The sequence below is a fragment of the Tachyglossus aculeatus genome, chromosome 11, assembly GCF_015852505.1.
Source record: "Tachyglossus aculeatus isolate mTacAcu1 chromosome 11, mTacAcu1.pri, whole genome shotgun sequence".
Classification (NCBI taxonomy): Eukaryota; Metazoa; Chordata; class Mammalia; order Monotremata; family Tachyglossidae; genus Tachyglossus; species Tachyglossus aculeatus.
In genome coordinates, this window is record NC_052076.1 from 30,738,322 (window position 1) to 30,754,569 (window position 16,248).

Below are 16,248 nucleotides of genomic sequence, written 5' to 3' on the forward strand. Positions count from 1 at the left end.
AATCCCGATTCCACCACTTGTCAACTGTGTGACGTTGGGCAAGTCACTTAACTTCTCTGGGCCTCAGTTCCCTCATCTGTAAAATGGGGATAAAGACTGAGCCCCCCGTGGGACAACCTGATCACCTTACAACCTCCTCAGAGTTTAGAACAGTGCTTTGCACATAGTAAGCGCTTAATAAATGCCATTTAAATAAAACAAATACCATAATTATAATGGTCATTATTATTAATTATTATTATTATTCAGGGGAATCTGCCCCAGCACATTGTAAGCGCTTAACATATACCTCTATTAATAATAATAATTGTGGCATTTGTGAATAATAATAAGAGATGGGGGCGTCCAGTCCCACCTCATCACCTCCAGCCCAAGCAGGTCAGCCCTACACTTGCTCTTGCTGGGAAACGCTCTTCTGTTCTCCTCCTCATCCTCCTCCTCATCTTCCTCCTCCTCCTCCCCCTCCTATCTCGCGGCCACATCCCCTCGGCAGCCTCTTCCCCCCACGCTGGGCTTGACTCTCCAGGGACCCATCCCGAACCAGAGTCCATGAAGATCCAAACCCGAGTCGTCCCCTGTTCCCGTTCCCGTTCCCGGGACAAGCCCTTCGCGCTTTCCGCCCGGCCGGATTGAGCAGGGAAGGGCAGGGAGGGGGGAGGTCCAGGATGGGTGGAGATTCCCAGTGCTAGGTCCTTTCTCTAGCCCCTTCCCTGCCTATCCCTGCTTTAGGTCCTCTTCCTGCCCCTGCCCCAGCCCGAACTCCAAGTTTCAGGCCCAACCCCCAAGCCCCAGCCCAAGGCCCAATCCCCAGCTCCAACCCGGCTCCAGACCTACATCTAGCTCAGCTTCAGCCCCCACCTCAATCCGCCTCCAGCCCCCAACCCAGGCCCAGCCCAGGTTAACTCCAGCCCCCCACCCGCCCCCAATCCAGTCTGACTTCAGCTCCCACCCCAACCCAGGTGGAGCTCAGTCTAGCTTCAGCCCCCAGCCTGCCCCCAACCCAGATCTAGTCCAAACTAGTTCCCACCCCAACCCAAGTCCAGCCCCCACCCACCTCGCAAACCTAACCCCAGTCCAGTCTAGCTCCAATCCCTCCACCCCGTATGCCACCAATTCCCAGTCCAGTCTAACTCCGGGCTCCACCCCCAACCCAGGCCCAATCCAATCCATTCAATCGTATTTACTGAGAGCTTACTGTGTGCAGAGCACTGTACTAAGCGCTTGGAAAGTACAATTTGGCAACAGAGACAATTCCTACTCAACAACGTAATGAACTCACGCTCCCAACTCAGGCCCAGGCCAGTCTCAGCTCAACCTCTGCCTGCCCCTCCCCACCCTCCGTCCACCCCCCTCCCCTTCTGCTGCTCTCAGGCGGCAGCGTGACCTCAGGGGGGTAAGCGGTGGGGGGCGGGGGGAGGCTTCTACCCCCTCCCAGTTCTGAAACCCGACCCTGCCAGCAGGATCAATAAGACCTCTCCCCCCTCCCACCCCTCCCAACCCTCCCCTGGTCGGGGGACGCGAGCCAGGGGGAAGGGCAGGGCGGGCGGGGGGCGTGGAGAAGAGGGCAGGGGGCCGAGCGAGGGTCGGCACAGTCCGAGCCGGAGCCCGAACCGAAGTCGGACCCGCAGTGGGAGCGGGGCAGTGGGCGAGGGGCGAGGCGCATCCTCTGCGGGACCGGTCCAGCCATGCCCCACCCCGGGATCTGGCCGCTCCTCGCCCTCCTGCTGCTGCTCCTGGGCTCCAGCCAAGGTAAGGGGCAGGTGGGGGGCAGGTAGGGGGCTGGTGGGGCAGGATGGAGGTGGGAGGTGGGGAAGGAACCGCCCAGAGGAGCCTGCTCTCTCCGAAGAGGTCCGGATCCCCGCCCTCCATCCCTCCGGGGGATCCAGAGAAGCAAAGCAAGGGGAGCTGCCGTGAGTGAAACTCTGGTTAGATGCATCCAAGTGTGCACCTGTAGACGTACTTCTGTGTGTGTGTGTGTGTGTATGAGTGAATTTGTGTGTGTACCTGTATATACATCTATAATAATAATAATGGTATTTGTTAAGCACTTAGTCTGTGCCAGGCACTGTACTAAGCGCTGGGGTGGATACTTCTAGACTGTGAGCCCACTGTCTTCTAGACTGTGAGCCCACTGTTGGATAGGGACCGTCTCTATATGTTGCCAACTTGTACTTCCCAAGCGCTTAGTACAGTGCTCTGCACACAGTAAGCACCCAATAAGTACGACTGATTGATTGATTGATCGATTGATACAAACAAATTGGGCTGGACACAATTCCTCTTCCCCATGAGGCTCACAATCTCGATCTCCACTTTCCAATGAGGTAACTGAGGCCCAGAGAAGTGAAGTGTGAGCCTGCTGTTGGGTAGGGACCGTCTCTATAATGTTGCCAACTTGTACTTCCCAAGCGCTGAGTACAGTGCTCTGCACACAGTAAGCTCTCAATAAATACGATTGAATGAATGAATGAATGAAAGTGACTTACCCAAGGTGACACAGCAAACAAGTGGGGGAGTTAGGATTAGAACCCATGAGCTTCTGACTCCCAGGCCTGTGTTCTATCCACTATGCCACGCTGCTTCACGTTGTATATTTGTACCTGTGTGTATGTATCTACGTGAACACGTGTGAGTCGGTGGTTGTGTGCACTTGTGGGCTTGCACCTGAGGGTGTGTGACTCTGTGTGTGTTTTGTGGGGGAAGGCGTGGGGTGGTGTGGGGGTGTGGGTGCTGGATGAGTGGCGGGCTGCCGTGCTTTGGGAAGTGGGCGCAGAACGGGATTTAGCGAGTGTCGGCCCGGGCCAAGAGGCCACAGCGCTGTCCTCATCCTACCCTCTCCAGGCCAGACCAGCCCAAACCAGCCGCGCTCCTAATAATAATAAAAATTAATAATTATGGTATTTGTTAAGCGTTTATTATGTGCCAAGTGCTGTTATGAGCGCTGGAGTAGATACAAGATAATGAGGTTGTCCCATATTCATTCATTCATTCAATCGTATTTATTGAGCGCTTACTGTGTGCAGAGCACTGTACTAAGCGCTTGGGAAGTACAAGTTGGCAACATATAGGGATGGTCCCTACCCAACAGTGGGCTCACCGTCTAGAAGGGGGAGAAAGAGAACAAAACAAAATAAAATAAGTAGAATAAATATGTACAAGTAAAATAAATAAATAGAGTAATAAATACGTACAAACATATATACATATATACAGGTGCTGTGGGGAAGGGAAGGAGGTACGATTGGGGGGATGGAGGGGGGAGGAGGGGGAGAGGGAGCCCATATGGGGCTCCCAGCCTTAATTCCCATTTTACAGATGAGGTAACTAAGGTACAGAGAAGTTAAATGGTTTGCCCAAGGTCACACAGCAGACAAGTGGCTCAGTCGGGATTAGAACCCACGTCCTCTGGCTCCCAAACTCGTGCTTTTTCCACTAAGCCATGGTGCTTTCTGCCCTTCTTCTCCCCAGCTCTCTGCTTCCTCTTCGAGATGCGCGGATGGCCGGGAGGCGATCCGGGGGGCGGCTGAGGGGCAAACCGGGAGGGGCAGCTCGGACCCCTCCCCCCCCCCTCCCCGACCCCGGACCCCCCCACCCCCATTCCGCGGCTCTCCATCCAGCCCGGAGTCTGCGGGAAGGGACAGGGAGGAAAGTAGAGAAAGGATAAGAGCTTAGTATGGTGCTCTGCACACAGTAAGCGCCCAATAAATACGATTTAATGAATTGAATGAATGAATGTGAGGAGGGTAGGGGGGAAGGGAAAATGGAGAGGGGTTGGAAGAAGCAGAAGGAGAAAGGGAATGGAGAGGAAGAGGAGAAGAAGGAGGAGGAAGAAGAGGAGGAGGAGAGGAGAGTGGGGAAAAAGAGAAATGAACAAGGGCAGGAGGAGAAGGAAAAGGAAATAGAGGAGGAGGAGGAGGAGGAAGAAGATGAGAAAAAGGAGAAGGAAAACCGGGGCAGAAGAGAAATGTAGAACGGAGTGGGGGGAGGAGATGAAGGAGGAGAAGAATGTCTCTCCCTCCTCATTCTCCCCTCCCCTAGCAGTGTCTATGAGGCTCAAATTCTAAATCCTCCCTTTCCTCCCGCCCCACCCCCAGCCCAGCCCAGCCTGAGTCCATCCGTCCCTCCTTCTGAACCACGCCCTCAGTGGGCAGTCAGCCAGTTCACAGATGGGGAAGCTGAAGATCAGAGAGGTTGTGCCTTGTCCAAAGTCACACAGCAGATCCAAGAACAGCCAGAACCATAACCCAACCTCCCGGCTTCCAGCCCAGTCTTCTCTCCAGGGCTACAAAACAGCTCCAAACCACTCCCAGGTCACTTTTCCAGAGGACATTGCAAACATCTCCCTGCTGCCTGGCCTGCTGCTCTTTACCCAGCCCAGGTATCAATCAATCAAACATACTGTTTGTACTGTAATAAACAGATGGAAGAGTACAATATAACGGAATTGGAAGACAAGTTCTCTGCCTACAAAAAGCTTACAGTTTAGAGGGGGAGACAGTTAACATAAATAAATAAATTACAGATTTGTACACAAGTGCTGTGGGGTTAAAGGAAAGGTGAATAAAGGTGAGTAAACAATTCCAAGTGCAAGTGCGACGCAGAAGGTAGTGGGAGAAGAGAAAATGAAGGCTTAGTTGGGGAAGGCTTCTTGGAGGAGCTGTGTTTTTAATAAGGCTTTGAAGGTGGGGAGAACGATTTGTCTATTGGATACGAAGGGAAAGGGCGTTCCAGGCCAGAGGCAGCACACACACACACACACACACACACACACACACACACACACACACACACTGTAGCTTTGCCCCGCATTGGCTCTGTGGAGTGGACTGGTCCCCGCAGAGGGAACAGAACCACGTGCCCATGGCCGAGGAGCCAAGACAAACCCAAGCAGACAATATCCACGGAGACTGTTGCAGAGGGTTGGGAGAAGTGAGAGCCTTACCAACATGAAGGGGCAGAGGCAGGAGGTTCGGACAGATGTGTGACGTTCAGGGGGGACAGGGGCCCAGGGCTGATGGGGACTGAGCCTCTCAACTGGTTGGGCTGGTCAGTGAGGTTAATCAATCAATCAACCGTATTTATTGAGCGCTTACTGTGTGCAGAGCACTGTACTAAGCGCTTGGGAAGTACAAGTTGGCAACAGAAAGGCTGCAGGGAGATGATTCCCAGTTTGAGTGGAGGAGCGGGGCAGCGGGAATTCCCCCGGGTGAGTCCGGGGCGGAGTCAGAACTCGAACCTAGTCGCTCTGACTGGCCCCTGGGGCGCTGCCCTCTGGGCTGCCCTGGGTGTCTGCCTCAGCTCCCCCGCCCCTCCGCGTTGCCCCGACTCTCTCCCTTTTCTCTACACCCCCTCCCCACCCCAAAGACTTGTGTACATATATATTCTATTTATTTATATTGATGACTATTTACTTACTTTGATGTCTGTCTCCCCCACTTCTAGACTGTAAGCCCGGTGTGGGCAGGGATAATAATAATAATGATGGCATTTGTTAAGCGTTTACTATGTGCAAAGCACTGTTCTAAGCATTGGGGAGGTTACAAGGTGATCAGGTTGTCTCACGGGGGGCTCACAGTTTTAATCCGCATTTTACAGATGAGGTAACTGAGGCACAGAGAAATTAAATGACTTGTCCAAAGTCACACAACTTACAGTTGGTGGAGCCGGGATTTGAACCCATGACCTCTGACTCCAAAGCCCGTGCTCTTTCCACTGAGCCACGCTGCTTCACCTAGTCTCTCTTTATTGCTGGTACAGTGCTCTGCACACAGTAAGCACTCAATAAATACGATTGAATAAATGAATAAATAAATACGATTGAATGAATGAGTGAATCTGCTTTGGAAAGGCGGGAGTATGCCAAGGGGTGGGGACATAATGAGGGGCAGCTATGCTGGCAAGCCTGCGGTGCGGGGTGAGGGGGAGATCTCTGCTGGATAGAGGGTCAGCTGGAGGAACCTGGGACCTCTGCCTGCATTCCCACAGGAAGCGGATTGCAAAAGAGAGGGCTGGTCTCCCCTAGGCCCGAAAACCAGCCTCTTACCCCTTCCCTTCTATATTCCCCCTTCCCTTCCCCACTCCAGCCACACGGAGAGGGGGCGGCGTCCGGGACCCCAATTCCACCAGGCCAGCTTTGCTGGAGCTCTCTGACTACCTCCTGACCCACTATAAGAAGGGCGTCAGGCCTGTCTACGACTGGAGGAGGCCAACCAACGTGTCCATCGATGTCATAGTCTATGCCGTGCTCAGCGTGGTAAGTGAGAGAGTGAGCCCTCAATCCCAGAGACCTGCTGGGCCAGCGGCTACCCCACGGTCCGGAGGCCTGGGGGGGTGAGGGGGTAGGAGAGGGTGAGCCTTCTGGGGCCCCAGGATGCAGGAGATGAGTGTAGGGATGAATATAGGGTAGTGCAGTGAAAGCGTATGGGGCGGCATAATAATAATAATTGTTAAGTGCTGAATATATGTTAAGCACTGTACTAAGCTCTGGAGTGGATACATGCAAATCGCGTTGGATACAGTCCCTGTCCCACGTGGGGCTTACAGTCTCAATCCCCATTTTACAGATGAGGTAACAGAGGCCTAGATAAGTGAAATGACTTGCCCAAGGTCACATAGCAGACAAATGGAGGTCAGGATTAGAACCCAGGACTTTCTGACTCCCTGGCCCATTCTCTTTCCACTACTCCATGCTACTTCTTGGACATGGGGCAAGGAAGTATGGGGATACGGGGTGTTGCAGTGCCAGGGAAGAGGGCAATGTGAAGATACAGGGAAATGCAGTATAGGGTACAGTACAGTGTGAGGATACAGGGCGGTGGAGTGAGAGGATATAAGGCAGTGAAAGGTGGAGAAATAAGGCAGTGCAGAAAGGGGATTTAGGACAGTGCAGTGCAAAGATATGGGGTAGTGAAGTGTGGGGATATAAGGCACTGTGGTGTGGGAATACAGGACAGTGCAGTCAGGGATATAGGGCTGAGTAGTGATGGGAGATGCTGGTAGTGGGAGAGAACTCTGAGAGCGGTTCCTAGGGGAGGGAAGGGTCGCCCCCCCGCCCAACTTCCCAGGAAAGAGTTGGGTGAGTTTTCTGGGGACTGGGGACCATCCCCGCAGATGCCCCATGACTGTGTTGGAGCTGGGGAGGGGAGATCACTGCTCCTTCATCTGCCGGGAGGAATTTGGAGTCTGGCTGGGCCTTGGTTCTGAGCACGGGACGGGTCTCTCTTCTCTTCCACCCAGGATGAAAAGAACCAGGTGCTTACAACCTACATCTGGTACCGGCAGGTGAGTGACCGGAGCCCCTCCCACTGCTGGCCTGCTCCCGGCCTCTAAGAACAGTCCTCTCCAAATGTCATCTCCCCATCCCTGGGTTCTGGGGCCCTGGCCCCAATCCTCTTGCATATCTTGGCCCAGGTCCGGCCCCCCTGAGCTTCCTCGCCACAGTGCCCCTGGGAATCCTGGACTCAGCCCCCCTGGGCAACCTGACTTTTTCATGGCTGGGGCCCTGAAGACATGGGGCCCCTTGAGGAGCAGCATGGTGTAGCGGATTAGCACGGGCCAGGGAGTAAGGAGGTCATGGGTTCTAATCCCGGCTCTGCCACTTGTCTGCTATATGACCTTAGGCAAGTCACTTCACTTCTCTGAGCCTCAGTTACCTCACCTGTAAAATGGGGATTGAGACTGTGAGCCCCCACGCGGGACAGGGACTGTGTCCGATCCAATTTGCTTGTATCCACTCCAGCACATAGTACAGTGCTTGACACATAGTAAGTGCTTAACAAATTCATAATCTAGTTTGAAGTTCCTCCCCAACTTTGGAGCACCAAAGCAGAGTCTACACTTTGATATTAACTCAATCCTGGGCTCCTGGGCATTTTTTTAATGGCATTTCTTAAGTGCTCATTATGCACCAGGAACTGTACTAAGTGCTAGGATAGAAATAAGCTAATCAGGTTGGACACAGTCCATGTCCCAGGTGGGGCTCACAGTCTTAATCCCTATTTGACAGATGAGTTAACTGAGGTGCACAGAGTAGATATGTGACTTGCCCAAGGTCACACAGCAGGAAAGTGGTGGAACTGGGATTAGAACCCAGGTCCTTCTAACTCCCAGGCCCATGATCCTCTTTGGAGTTTCCTCTTTGGAGTCTTAATCTGTACAGACAAAGTAAATCAAGCATTCCTAAGTGTGAGAAATGTTCCAGGGAGGCCAATTTAGATCTGGAAGTGGGTGGGTGGGTGAAGTTGCTTTTAGCTCACTTGAATATAAACCAGTGTTGTTCCCCCAATCCACCACAATGTACACCCCATCAAGGAAGCATCTTATCCTGATGCTTAACAGGGAAAGAGTTTAGGTGACAGAGGTCCCAATTAAAATGAGGATCAGAGCCCATCCAGAGGGAGGGTGGTGGGGGAGAACCCGGGGGCTATGACTTCCTACAGACCCCCGTTTCTGCCCTCCAGTACTGGATCGACGAGTTCCTCATGTGGGATCCGGAAGCTTTTGACAGCATTACCCAGCTGTCCATCCCTTCAAACTGCATCTGGGTCCCAGATATCCTCATCAATGAGTTGTGAGTCTGTCCAGCCCCAGATCAGATGAGGGGAGAAGGGGGTGGGGGGTTGGGTAACCATAGAAAGGGGGTGAGGGTGGTAACCATGGGAAGGGGCTGGGGAGGAGAGGACGTTATAAGGGGTGAGAGGGGTGGCGGGAGGGCGCCAAGGGGAACTGGAGCCCTGTGCAAGGAATCTGGGCTCCCTCACAGTTCTTTGTTCCGCTACAATTCCACTCCCTCTAGCTCCTTTTGTCCCAGGCCTGATTTTTCCTATTCTTCAAAAGTAGACTGTTGAATCCAGAGAAGGGAGGTGCTTCTCTGGGTTTGGGGGTGGTGGGGTGGGTAACTGGAGATAGGACTTATGTTGCCAACTTGTACTTCCAAAGCACTTAGTACAGTGCTCTGCACACAGTAAGCACTCAATGAATACGATTGATTGATTGATTGACTTCATTTCCCACTAGGGCCTTCAGGTACGGGTAGCAGGGCGGTGGGTGGGTGGTGCTCAGTACAACCCTCACTCCCACCCCAACAGAAGAAGCCTCAGTCTCTGGACCTCAGCAAGGGGCCTTGGAGAAGGGTGGGCAAAGTGGACAGCCAGGTCAGGGGCATGCCAGGGGGAATACAATGGTTTTTCTAACCCCCTCAGCTGAAAAGGGGAGTCAGGGGCTGACTCACGGGGCTGACTCAAGGGAGTCACTCAGCAACTACTGGAATTCCCTTTCTCTGCCTCTATACACAGCGTGGACGTGGGCAAGTCCCCCGACATTCCCTACGTATACGTGCAGCACCATGGGGAGGTCCAGAACTACAAGCCCATCCAGGTGGTCACAGCCTGTAGGTTGGACATCTACAACTTCCCCTTCGACGTGCAGAACTGCTCTCTCACTTTCACCAGTTGGCTGCACACCAGTATGTGCTGGAGTGGGTCGGGTTAGGGGGCTAGAGCTACCCGGGGAGGGGCTGTCTGGCAGGGAGCAAAAGTAGTCCCCCATCGGCCCAGGGTAAACATCCTTCCCCTTTCACCCACCCAGATAGATTTTTTGTGTGATTTTTTTTTAAAATAAAAAATGACTCAGAATCCATAACTCTACCCCGTAGATAACTACCAACCTTCCCACCGTGGTCCAGTAACAATGTAGATTCTCTAAAGATGAAAAAATAGTTATTTTCGGTCTTTATTCTATCCTGAACTAGAAGAGGGGCTTGGGTGGGCTGTGGGTAGGTAAGGTGAGAGTGGGTTGCAAACAAGCATTTTGGAGGTGGGTAATTTGTGAGGAAGGAGAGGCTTGGGGAGAAGGGATTCATTCTGAGTTTCAGAGGTCAGGAGCTTGGACCCAGGCATTCCAGCCCAGGGAATCTGTCCAGTAGGCTCCCTGATTTCTCCAGCACCAACCAATGGTAAACTCTTGCATGTTGGTATCACCCCTTCTGCTCCCCCTGCTTCATCCCTCCACATTCCCACGCCAGGACAGACTCAGGGAAAAGCAGGATGTGGGGAGAGAAGAACTCAATCCCGGATCTCCCCTCTGCTTCTCTCTGGTCCCCTTAGTTCATGACGTCAACATCTCCCTGCTGCGGAAGCCAGAAAATGTGGAACAGGACAAGACTCTCTTCCTGAACCAGGGCGAGTGGGAGCTCCTGTGCGTGCTGCCCCAGTTCCAGGAGTTCAGCATCGAGGGCAACAACAGCTACGCGGAGATGAAGTTCTACGTGAGCACGGGCTCTGGCCCAGACAGAGCATTGGGCTTAGGCAGCACATCCTGGAGAAGGAGAGGCCCAAGGGCCCCAGATTCCTGGCAGCGGTCTTTGTGGGGCAACCGAGGTCACTCCCCTAATCTCATCCCAATGTCTCAAGGTTCTGAGGCTTCTCTTCCAGTCGTTTCTCCCAAGCCTTAAGGATAAAAGAAGGGAAAGTCTTAAAATACTGCATCTGGAACCGTTTCACCTACCAATTCTGCACCCTTGCAAATAGCCACAGGCCTGGGCCAGTAATGCAGAGTATTGAATCTCATGGTCTTCCCCTCTGTGCAGTACTGGCTGGGGGTCCTAGAGGGTGAGGGCAGGCTGGAGGAGGACCAGCCTTATCTATAAGGGCTGTGTTATAGAGAGAAAAGGTTTCAGTCTGTCCCCTAGCTTTATTTTTTTTAACAGTATTTAAGTGCTTACTATATGCCAGGCACTGTACTAAGTGCTGCGATAGGTACAGCCTAGTTCATTCATTCATTCATTCATTCAATCATATTTATTGAGCGCTTACTGTGTGCAGAGCACTGTACTAAGCGCTTGGGAAGTACAAGTTGGCAACATATAGAGACGGTCCCTACCCAACAGTGGGCTCACAGTCTAGAAGGGGGAGACAGAGAACAAAAGAAAACATATTAACAAAATAAAATAAATAGAATAAATATGTACAAATAAAATAAATAGAGTAATAAATATGTACAAACATATATACATATATACAGGTGCTGTGGGGAGGGGAGGGTGAGGAGGGGGAGGACACAGCCCATGTCCTATCGAGTGGGGCTCACAGTCTTACTCCCCATTTAACAGATGAGGTAATTGAGGCACAGAGAGGTGAAGTGACTTGCCCAAAGCTACACGGCATGCAGGTGATGGAGTCGGGATTAGAACCCAAGGCCTTTTGACTCCCAGGCCCGGGCTCTATCTACTAGACCACATGGCTTCTCAACTCCCTCCCTTGCCCTCTCCCAGGTGGTCATCCGTCGACGGCCCCTCTTCTACACCGTCAGCCTGCTGCTGCCCAGCATCTTCCTCATGATCATGGACATCGTGGGATTCTACCTGCCTCCGGACAGCGGCGAGCGGGTCTCCTTCAAGATCACCCTCCTCCTGGGCTACTCCGTCTTTCTGATCATCGTGTCTGACACCCTGCCGGCCACGGCCATTGGCACCCCGCTCATCGGTAACGAGTGTGGGTGCCCGCGGAGGCTTGGAGAGGGAGGCTGGTTGTGGGGGGGAGGGAGGGGGGAGCAGCATGGTGTATTCATTCATTCATTCAATCGTATTTATTGAGCGCTTACTGTGTGCAGAGCACTGTACTAAGCGCTTGGGAAGTACAAGTTGGCAACATACTTGGTTAGTGGATAGAGCACGGGCCTGGGAATCAGAAGGTCATGGGTCCTAATCCCGGCTCTGCCACTTGTCTGCTGTGCGACCTTGAGTAAGTCACTTCACTTCCCTGTGCCTCAGCTACCTCATCTGTAAAATGGGGATTAAGACTGTGGGCCCCATGTGGGACAACCTGATGACTTTGTATCTACCCCTATCTATTGTATCTATTGTGGTAGAGTGGCTCAGTGGAAAGAGCACGGGCTTTGGAGTCAGAGGTCATGGGTTCAAATCCTGACTCCGGCAATTGTCAGCTATGTGACTTTGGGCAAGTCACTTGGCTTCTCCGTGCCTCAGTCACCTCATCTGTAAAACGGGGATTAAGACTGTGAGCCCCCCGTGGGACAACCTTATCACCTTATCACCTTGTAACCTCCCCAGCGCTTAGAACAGTGCTTTCCAGCGCTTAGAACAGTGCTTTGCATATAGTAAGCACTTAATAAATGTCATTATTATTATTGTTACCCCAGTGCTTAGAACAGTGCTTGGCACATAGTAAGCGCTTAACAAATACCAATATTATTATTATTATTATTCCCTTCTCTGGGGAAGGCTCAGAATCTCTGACCATCCGGGGGCTGAGGGAGGGGCCTCCTTGTCCGGAGAAGCACGAGCTTGGGAGTCAGAAAGCCCTGTGTTCTAATTCTGACTCTGCCAATTATCTGCTATGTGATTTTGGGCTAGTCAGGGATGCAGTGTGGCTTATTGGAAAGAGCACGGGCTTGGGAGTCAGAGAACGTGGGTTCTAATCCCTATTCCACCACTTGTCTTCTGTGTGACCTTAGGCAAGCCACTTCACTTCTCTGTGCCTTAGTTACCTCATTTGTAAAATGGGGATTAAGACTATGAGCCCCACGTGGGGCAACCTGATTACCTTGTATTTACCCCTGCGCTTAGAACAGTGCTCGGCACATAGTAAGTGCTTAACAAATACCATAATCATTTATCATTACTATTAAGTCACTCCCTTTCTCTGTGCCTCAGTTACCTCATTTGTAAAACAGCGATTAAGACTGTTAGCCCCATGTGGGACATGGACTGTCTCCTATCTGGCTAGCTTGGATCTACCCTAGTGCTTGGTGTAGTGCCTGGCATGTTGTAAGTGCTTACCCTAAAAAAGAAAAGAGGGGAGGCCCCCTACCTACAAAGGTCTGTAGCTCTGCCTCGTTCCCGGCCTCTCTGGGGTCCTCCAGGAATCTACTTCGTGGTGTGCATGGCCCTGCTGGTGATCAGCCTGACGGAGACGATCCTGATCGTGCGGCTGGTACATAGCCAGGAGCTGCAGAGGCCCGTGCCGCCCTGGCTTCGCCGCCTGGTCCTCGAAAGGGCTGCCGCTCTGCTCTGCCTCCAGAAGCCGTCCCCTCGCGTCGCCCGACAAGCAGCTGATGACAGCAGCTCCAGTAAGGCAGGGTTACAGTGGGGAGGATGGGGCTGGGGGGTCGCCGTCGTGAGGTAAAGGCCAGGAGGGAGACCCGCCCACACAGGTCATCCCGCTGAAGGGGTCAAAGAGGCAGCTGCAGCACCGGCCTTCCAAAGCAGAAGGGGAGGGAGCCCTGGTTCGTCCTATAACCGGAGGAGGTGGGGCCGTAAAGGATGGGTAGTCAATCCCGGCTCTACTACTTGTCTGCTGTGTGACCTCGGGCAAGTCACTTCGCTTCTTTGTGCCTCGGTTCCCTCATCTGTAAAATGGGGAATGAGACTGTGAGCCCCATGTGGAACAGGGACTGTGTTCATCCCGATTTGCTTATATCCACCCCAGCACTTAGTCCAGTGACTAGCCTACAGAAAGCACTTAACAGACAGCACAGTGACTATCATTAGATGGGTTTGTCAGTCTTTGGCCTGGAGACAGGGGACTGGACCAGATGGTCTCTCTGGGATCCCAGAATTCTAGGCTTGCCCAAGCCAGAGTCTGGGGATCGGTTCCCAAGTTGAACTCAGAAACGGTCCCTTGGAGGTGGTAATGCTCCTTACTCCTAAAGATCTGAGCATGGCCTAGAAGTAGTAGTACTAGTAGTAAGAGAAGCAGCGTGGCTTAGTGGCAAGAGCACGGGCTTGGGAGTCAAAAGTTGTGGGTTCTAATCCCGACCCCGCCACTTATCAGCTGTGTGACTTTGGGCAAGTCGCTTAACTTCTCTGTGCCTCAGTTACCTCATCTGTAAAATGGGGACTAAGACTGTGAGCCTCACTTGGGACAATCTGATTACCTTGTATCCACCCCAGTGCTTAGAACAGTGCTTGGCACATAGTAAACGCTTAAAAAAGCTGTCATCATCATTATTATTAATAGCAGTAGTGCTAGTAGTAGCCATAGTAGTAGTAGTACTTATTAAGCTCTTACTGGGTGCAGAGCAACACTACTAAGCTCTGGGAGAGAATACACAGATGAGAAGTAGTTAGACATGGAAGAGCAAGGGCCTAGGATTCAGAGGGTTCTATTCTGAGCTCCACCACTCACCTGTTGCTTGACCTTCAACAAGCCACTTACCTTCTCAGTCCCTCAGTTTCCTCAACTTTTAAAATAGGGGTTTAATATCTGTTCTCCCTCTTACTTAGATGGTGAGCCCCATGTGGGATGAGAACTGTGTCCCACCTGACTAACAAGCACCACTATTATTATCACTTAGGCGTGAGCTCCTGGTAGGATGGAGATTGTGCTTGACTTGCTTATCTTGTATCTACCCCCGTGCTTAGTAGGGTGCTTGCCACATAGTAAGCGCTTAACAAATACCGCAGTTACTGCTATTACTTCAAAGCACCCTCTTAACCGTCTCCTTGACGGTCCTCTCCGCCCCCTTATAGGGAGGAAGGAGGATGGATTCCATTTCACAGGCGGGGAAACTGGGGCTTAGAAGAGCTGTGCAACACACTCCAGTTTCCCCACTGAATCAGGGCTGGGGCCGGGCTAGGACCCAGAAATCCTGATTTCAAGTCCACTTGCCCCCAAGGGATAGAAGCAGTGTACCGTATGTACCTCTCCCAGCGCTCTGCACACAATAAGCGCTTAATAAATACGATTCCTGTGCCTTCTACGTTAGAAGGCTGCAACAGGGTCAACTCTGAGCTCCTTCCTAGGGCAAATGTTCTCTGCCCTCCTACCCCAAACCTTTTTCCAGGCTCCTGGAACTGCCGAGCCTCAAGAGGACTTGGGTTTGGAATAAGGGGCCATAGCTGTTGACCAGTTTGGATCTGATTGGCTCCCCCTGACCTCTCCCCACTCCGAGGACACCCACACCCACACACCCCTCTCCTTCTCTCTCCCTCCAGGCAAGCTGAACCACTACGGCACAGCGCTGGAGACGGGACTGCGGGAAGGCGAGAAGGAGCCCTCGGAGGGCGGCAGCCCCCTGCCCCCACCGAGGGAGTCCTCCTTGGACGTGCGGGGGATGCTGCAGGAGCTGGCAGCCATCCGGCGCTTCCTGGAGAGGCGAGATGAGTGTAGGGACATCAGTCGGGACTGGCTGCGCGTGGGCTCCGTGCTGGACGGCCTGATGTTCCGGGTCTACGTCTTCGCCGTCCTGGCCTACGGTATCACGCTGGGCGTCCTCTGGTCCGTGTGGAAATATGCGTGAGCCGGGGGCCGGCGTGGGGGCCGTGTCCTGGGTGGGGGCGTAGGGCCAATGTGGGGGCCTCTAAGACTCTCCCTAGCTTCGGGAACTCGGGAAGAACCCCTACCCCCCCCCCCCCCGACCCTGCTCCTCTGTCCCTCTTGGGGGTGGGGGTCTCTGCGAAAAAACCCTAGAGTCCCTTCCGTTCCAGTCCATTTTCTGTTATGCAGGCCATTTTTCTGTTCTTCCCCCTGCATGGACGTCATTTTGCTGAATTCCCGGTCGTGGGCGGTGGAGGGAGGGAACGTCGGTGTTGCTTTGGGGTCATCGACAAGAATTGAAGTCCTCGTGTGGCTCCCACTCCCACCCCTCACCCTTGGGTACAGGAGCGCTGGCTCCGTCCAGGCTGCGCTTTGATCCTGGGGGATGAGGGACAGAAAATGACCTCTGGCCGTCTCCTCCCCTGCTCCTCTCTCCACCAAACGGGTCAATTCCATCGGCCCCCGCCCCCCGGCAAACTGCGCTGGTCAGGCCGAGTTCAGCTGCGGACAGCTCCATCAGCACCGCGGACAGCTCCAGCTCGGGGTCGGAGCCCGAGCTAAAGTGGGGGCTGTCTGCTCTTGCCCCTGTCCGCCCACCCCTAGAATCTAGACCAGGCCCCTTCACACTTAAACCTCTATCCCTCACGACCCCGACAGCCCCCCCCGCTCCACCACCATCCTCCTATTTCACCAGAAAATAAGCAAACACTTCAACACCGTCCCCGGCCCAGCCCTCTGGAAACCCCCCCCGCGAGGAGAGGAGAGCAGGGAAGCCCTCCAGAGGGACGCCCTTTGCCTTAGTTTCCCCCCACGTGGCTCTCCAAGGTTGAAATTTCCCTCGCCCGCGTTGGGTGGGTATGAGGAAGGGGGGAAGGGGCGAAGTCCCAGGAACCTTCCAGGAATCTCCAGTCTCCCTGATCCCTAGCCCCCGGCTCTCCCGATTTTAGGACCAAGGCCCCTAAGCAATATCAGT

General features: G+C 53.2%; 1 protein-coding gene across 1 annotated transcript; it reads left to right on the top strand.

Annotated features, from left to right (window-relative positions):
* The first annotated feature begins 1,667 nt into the window (after window positions 1–1,667).
* Window positions 1,668–15,258, top strand: HTR3A (5-hydroxytryptamine receptor 3A). Its single transcript, XM_038754344.1, has 9 exons — window positions 1,668–1,749; window positions 6,084–6,253; window positions 7,237–7,281; window positions 8,460–8,569; window positions 9,294–9,463; window positions 10,104–10,264; window positions 11,270–11,480; window positions 12,880–13,086; window positions 14,954–15,258. Exons 1-9 carry the CDS (start codon window positions 1,686–1,688, stop codon window positions 15,256–15,258), a joined length of 1,443 nt encoding a protein of 480 aa, XP_038610272.1. The 5' UTR covers window positions 1,668–1,685.
* The last annotated feature ends 990 nt before the right edge of the window (window positions 15,259–16,248 follow it).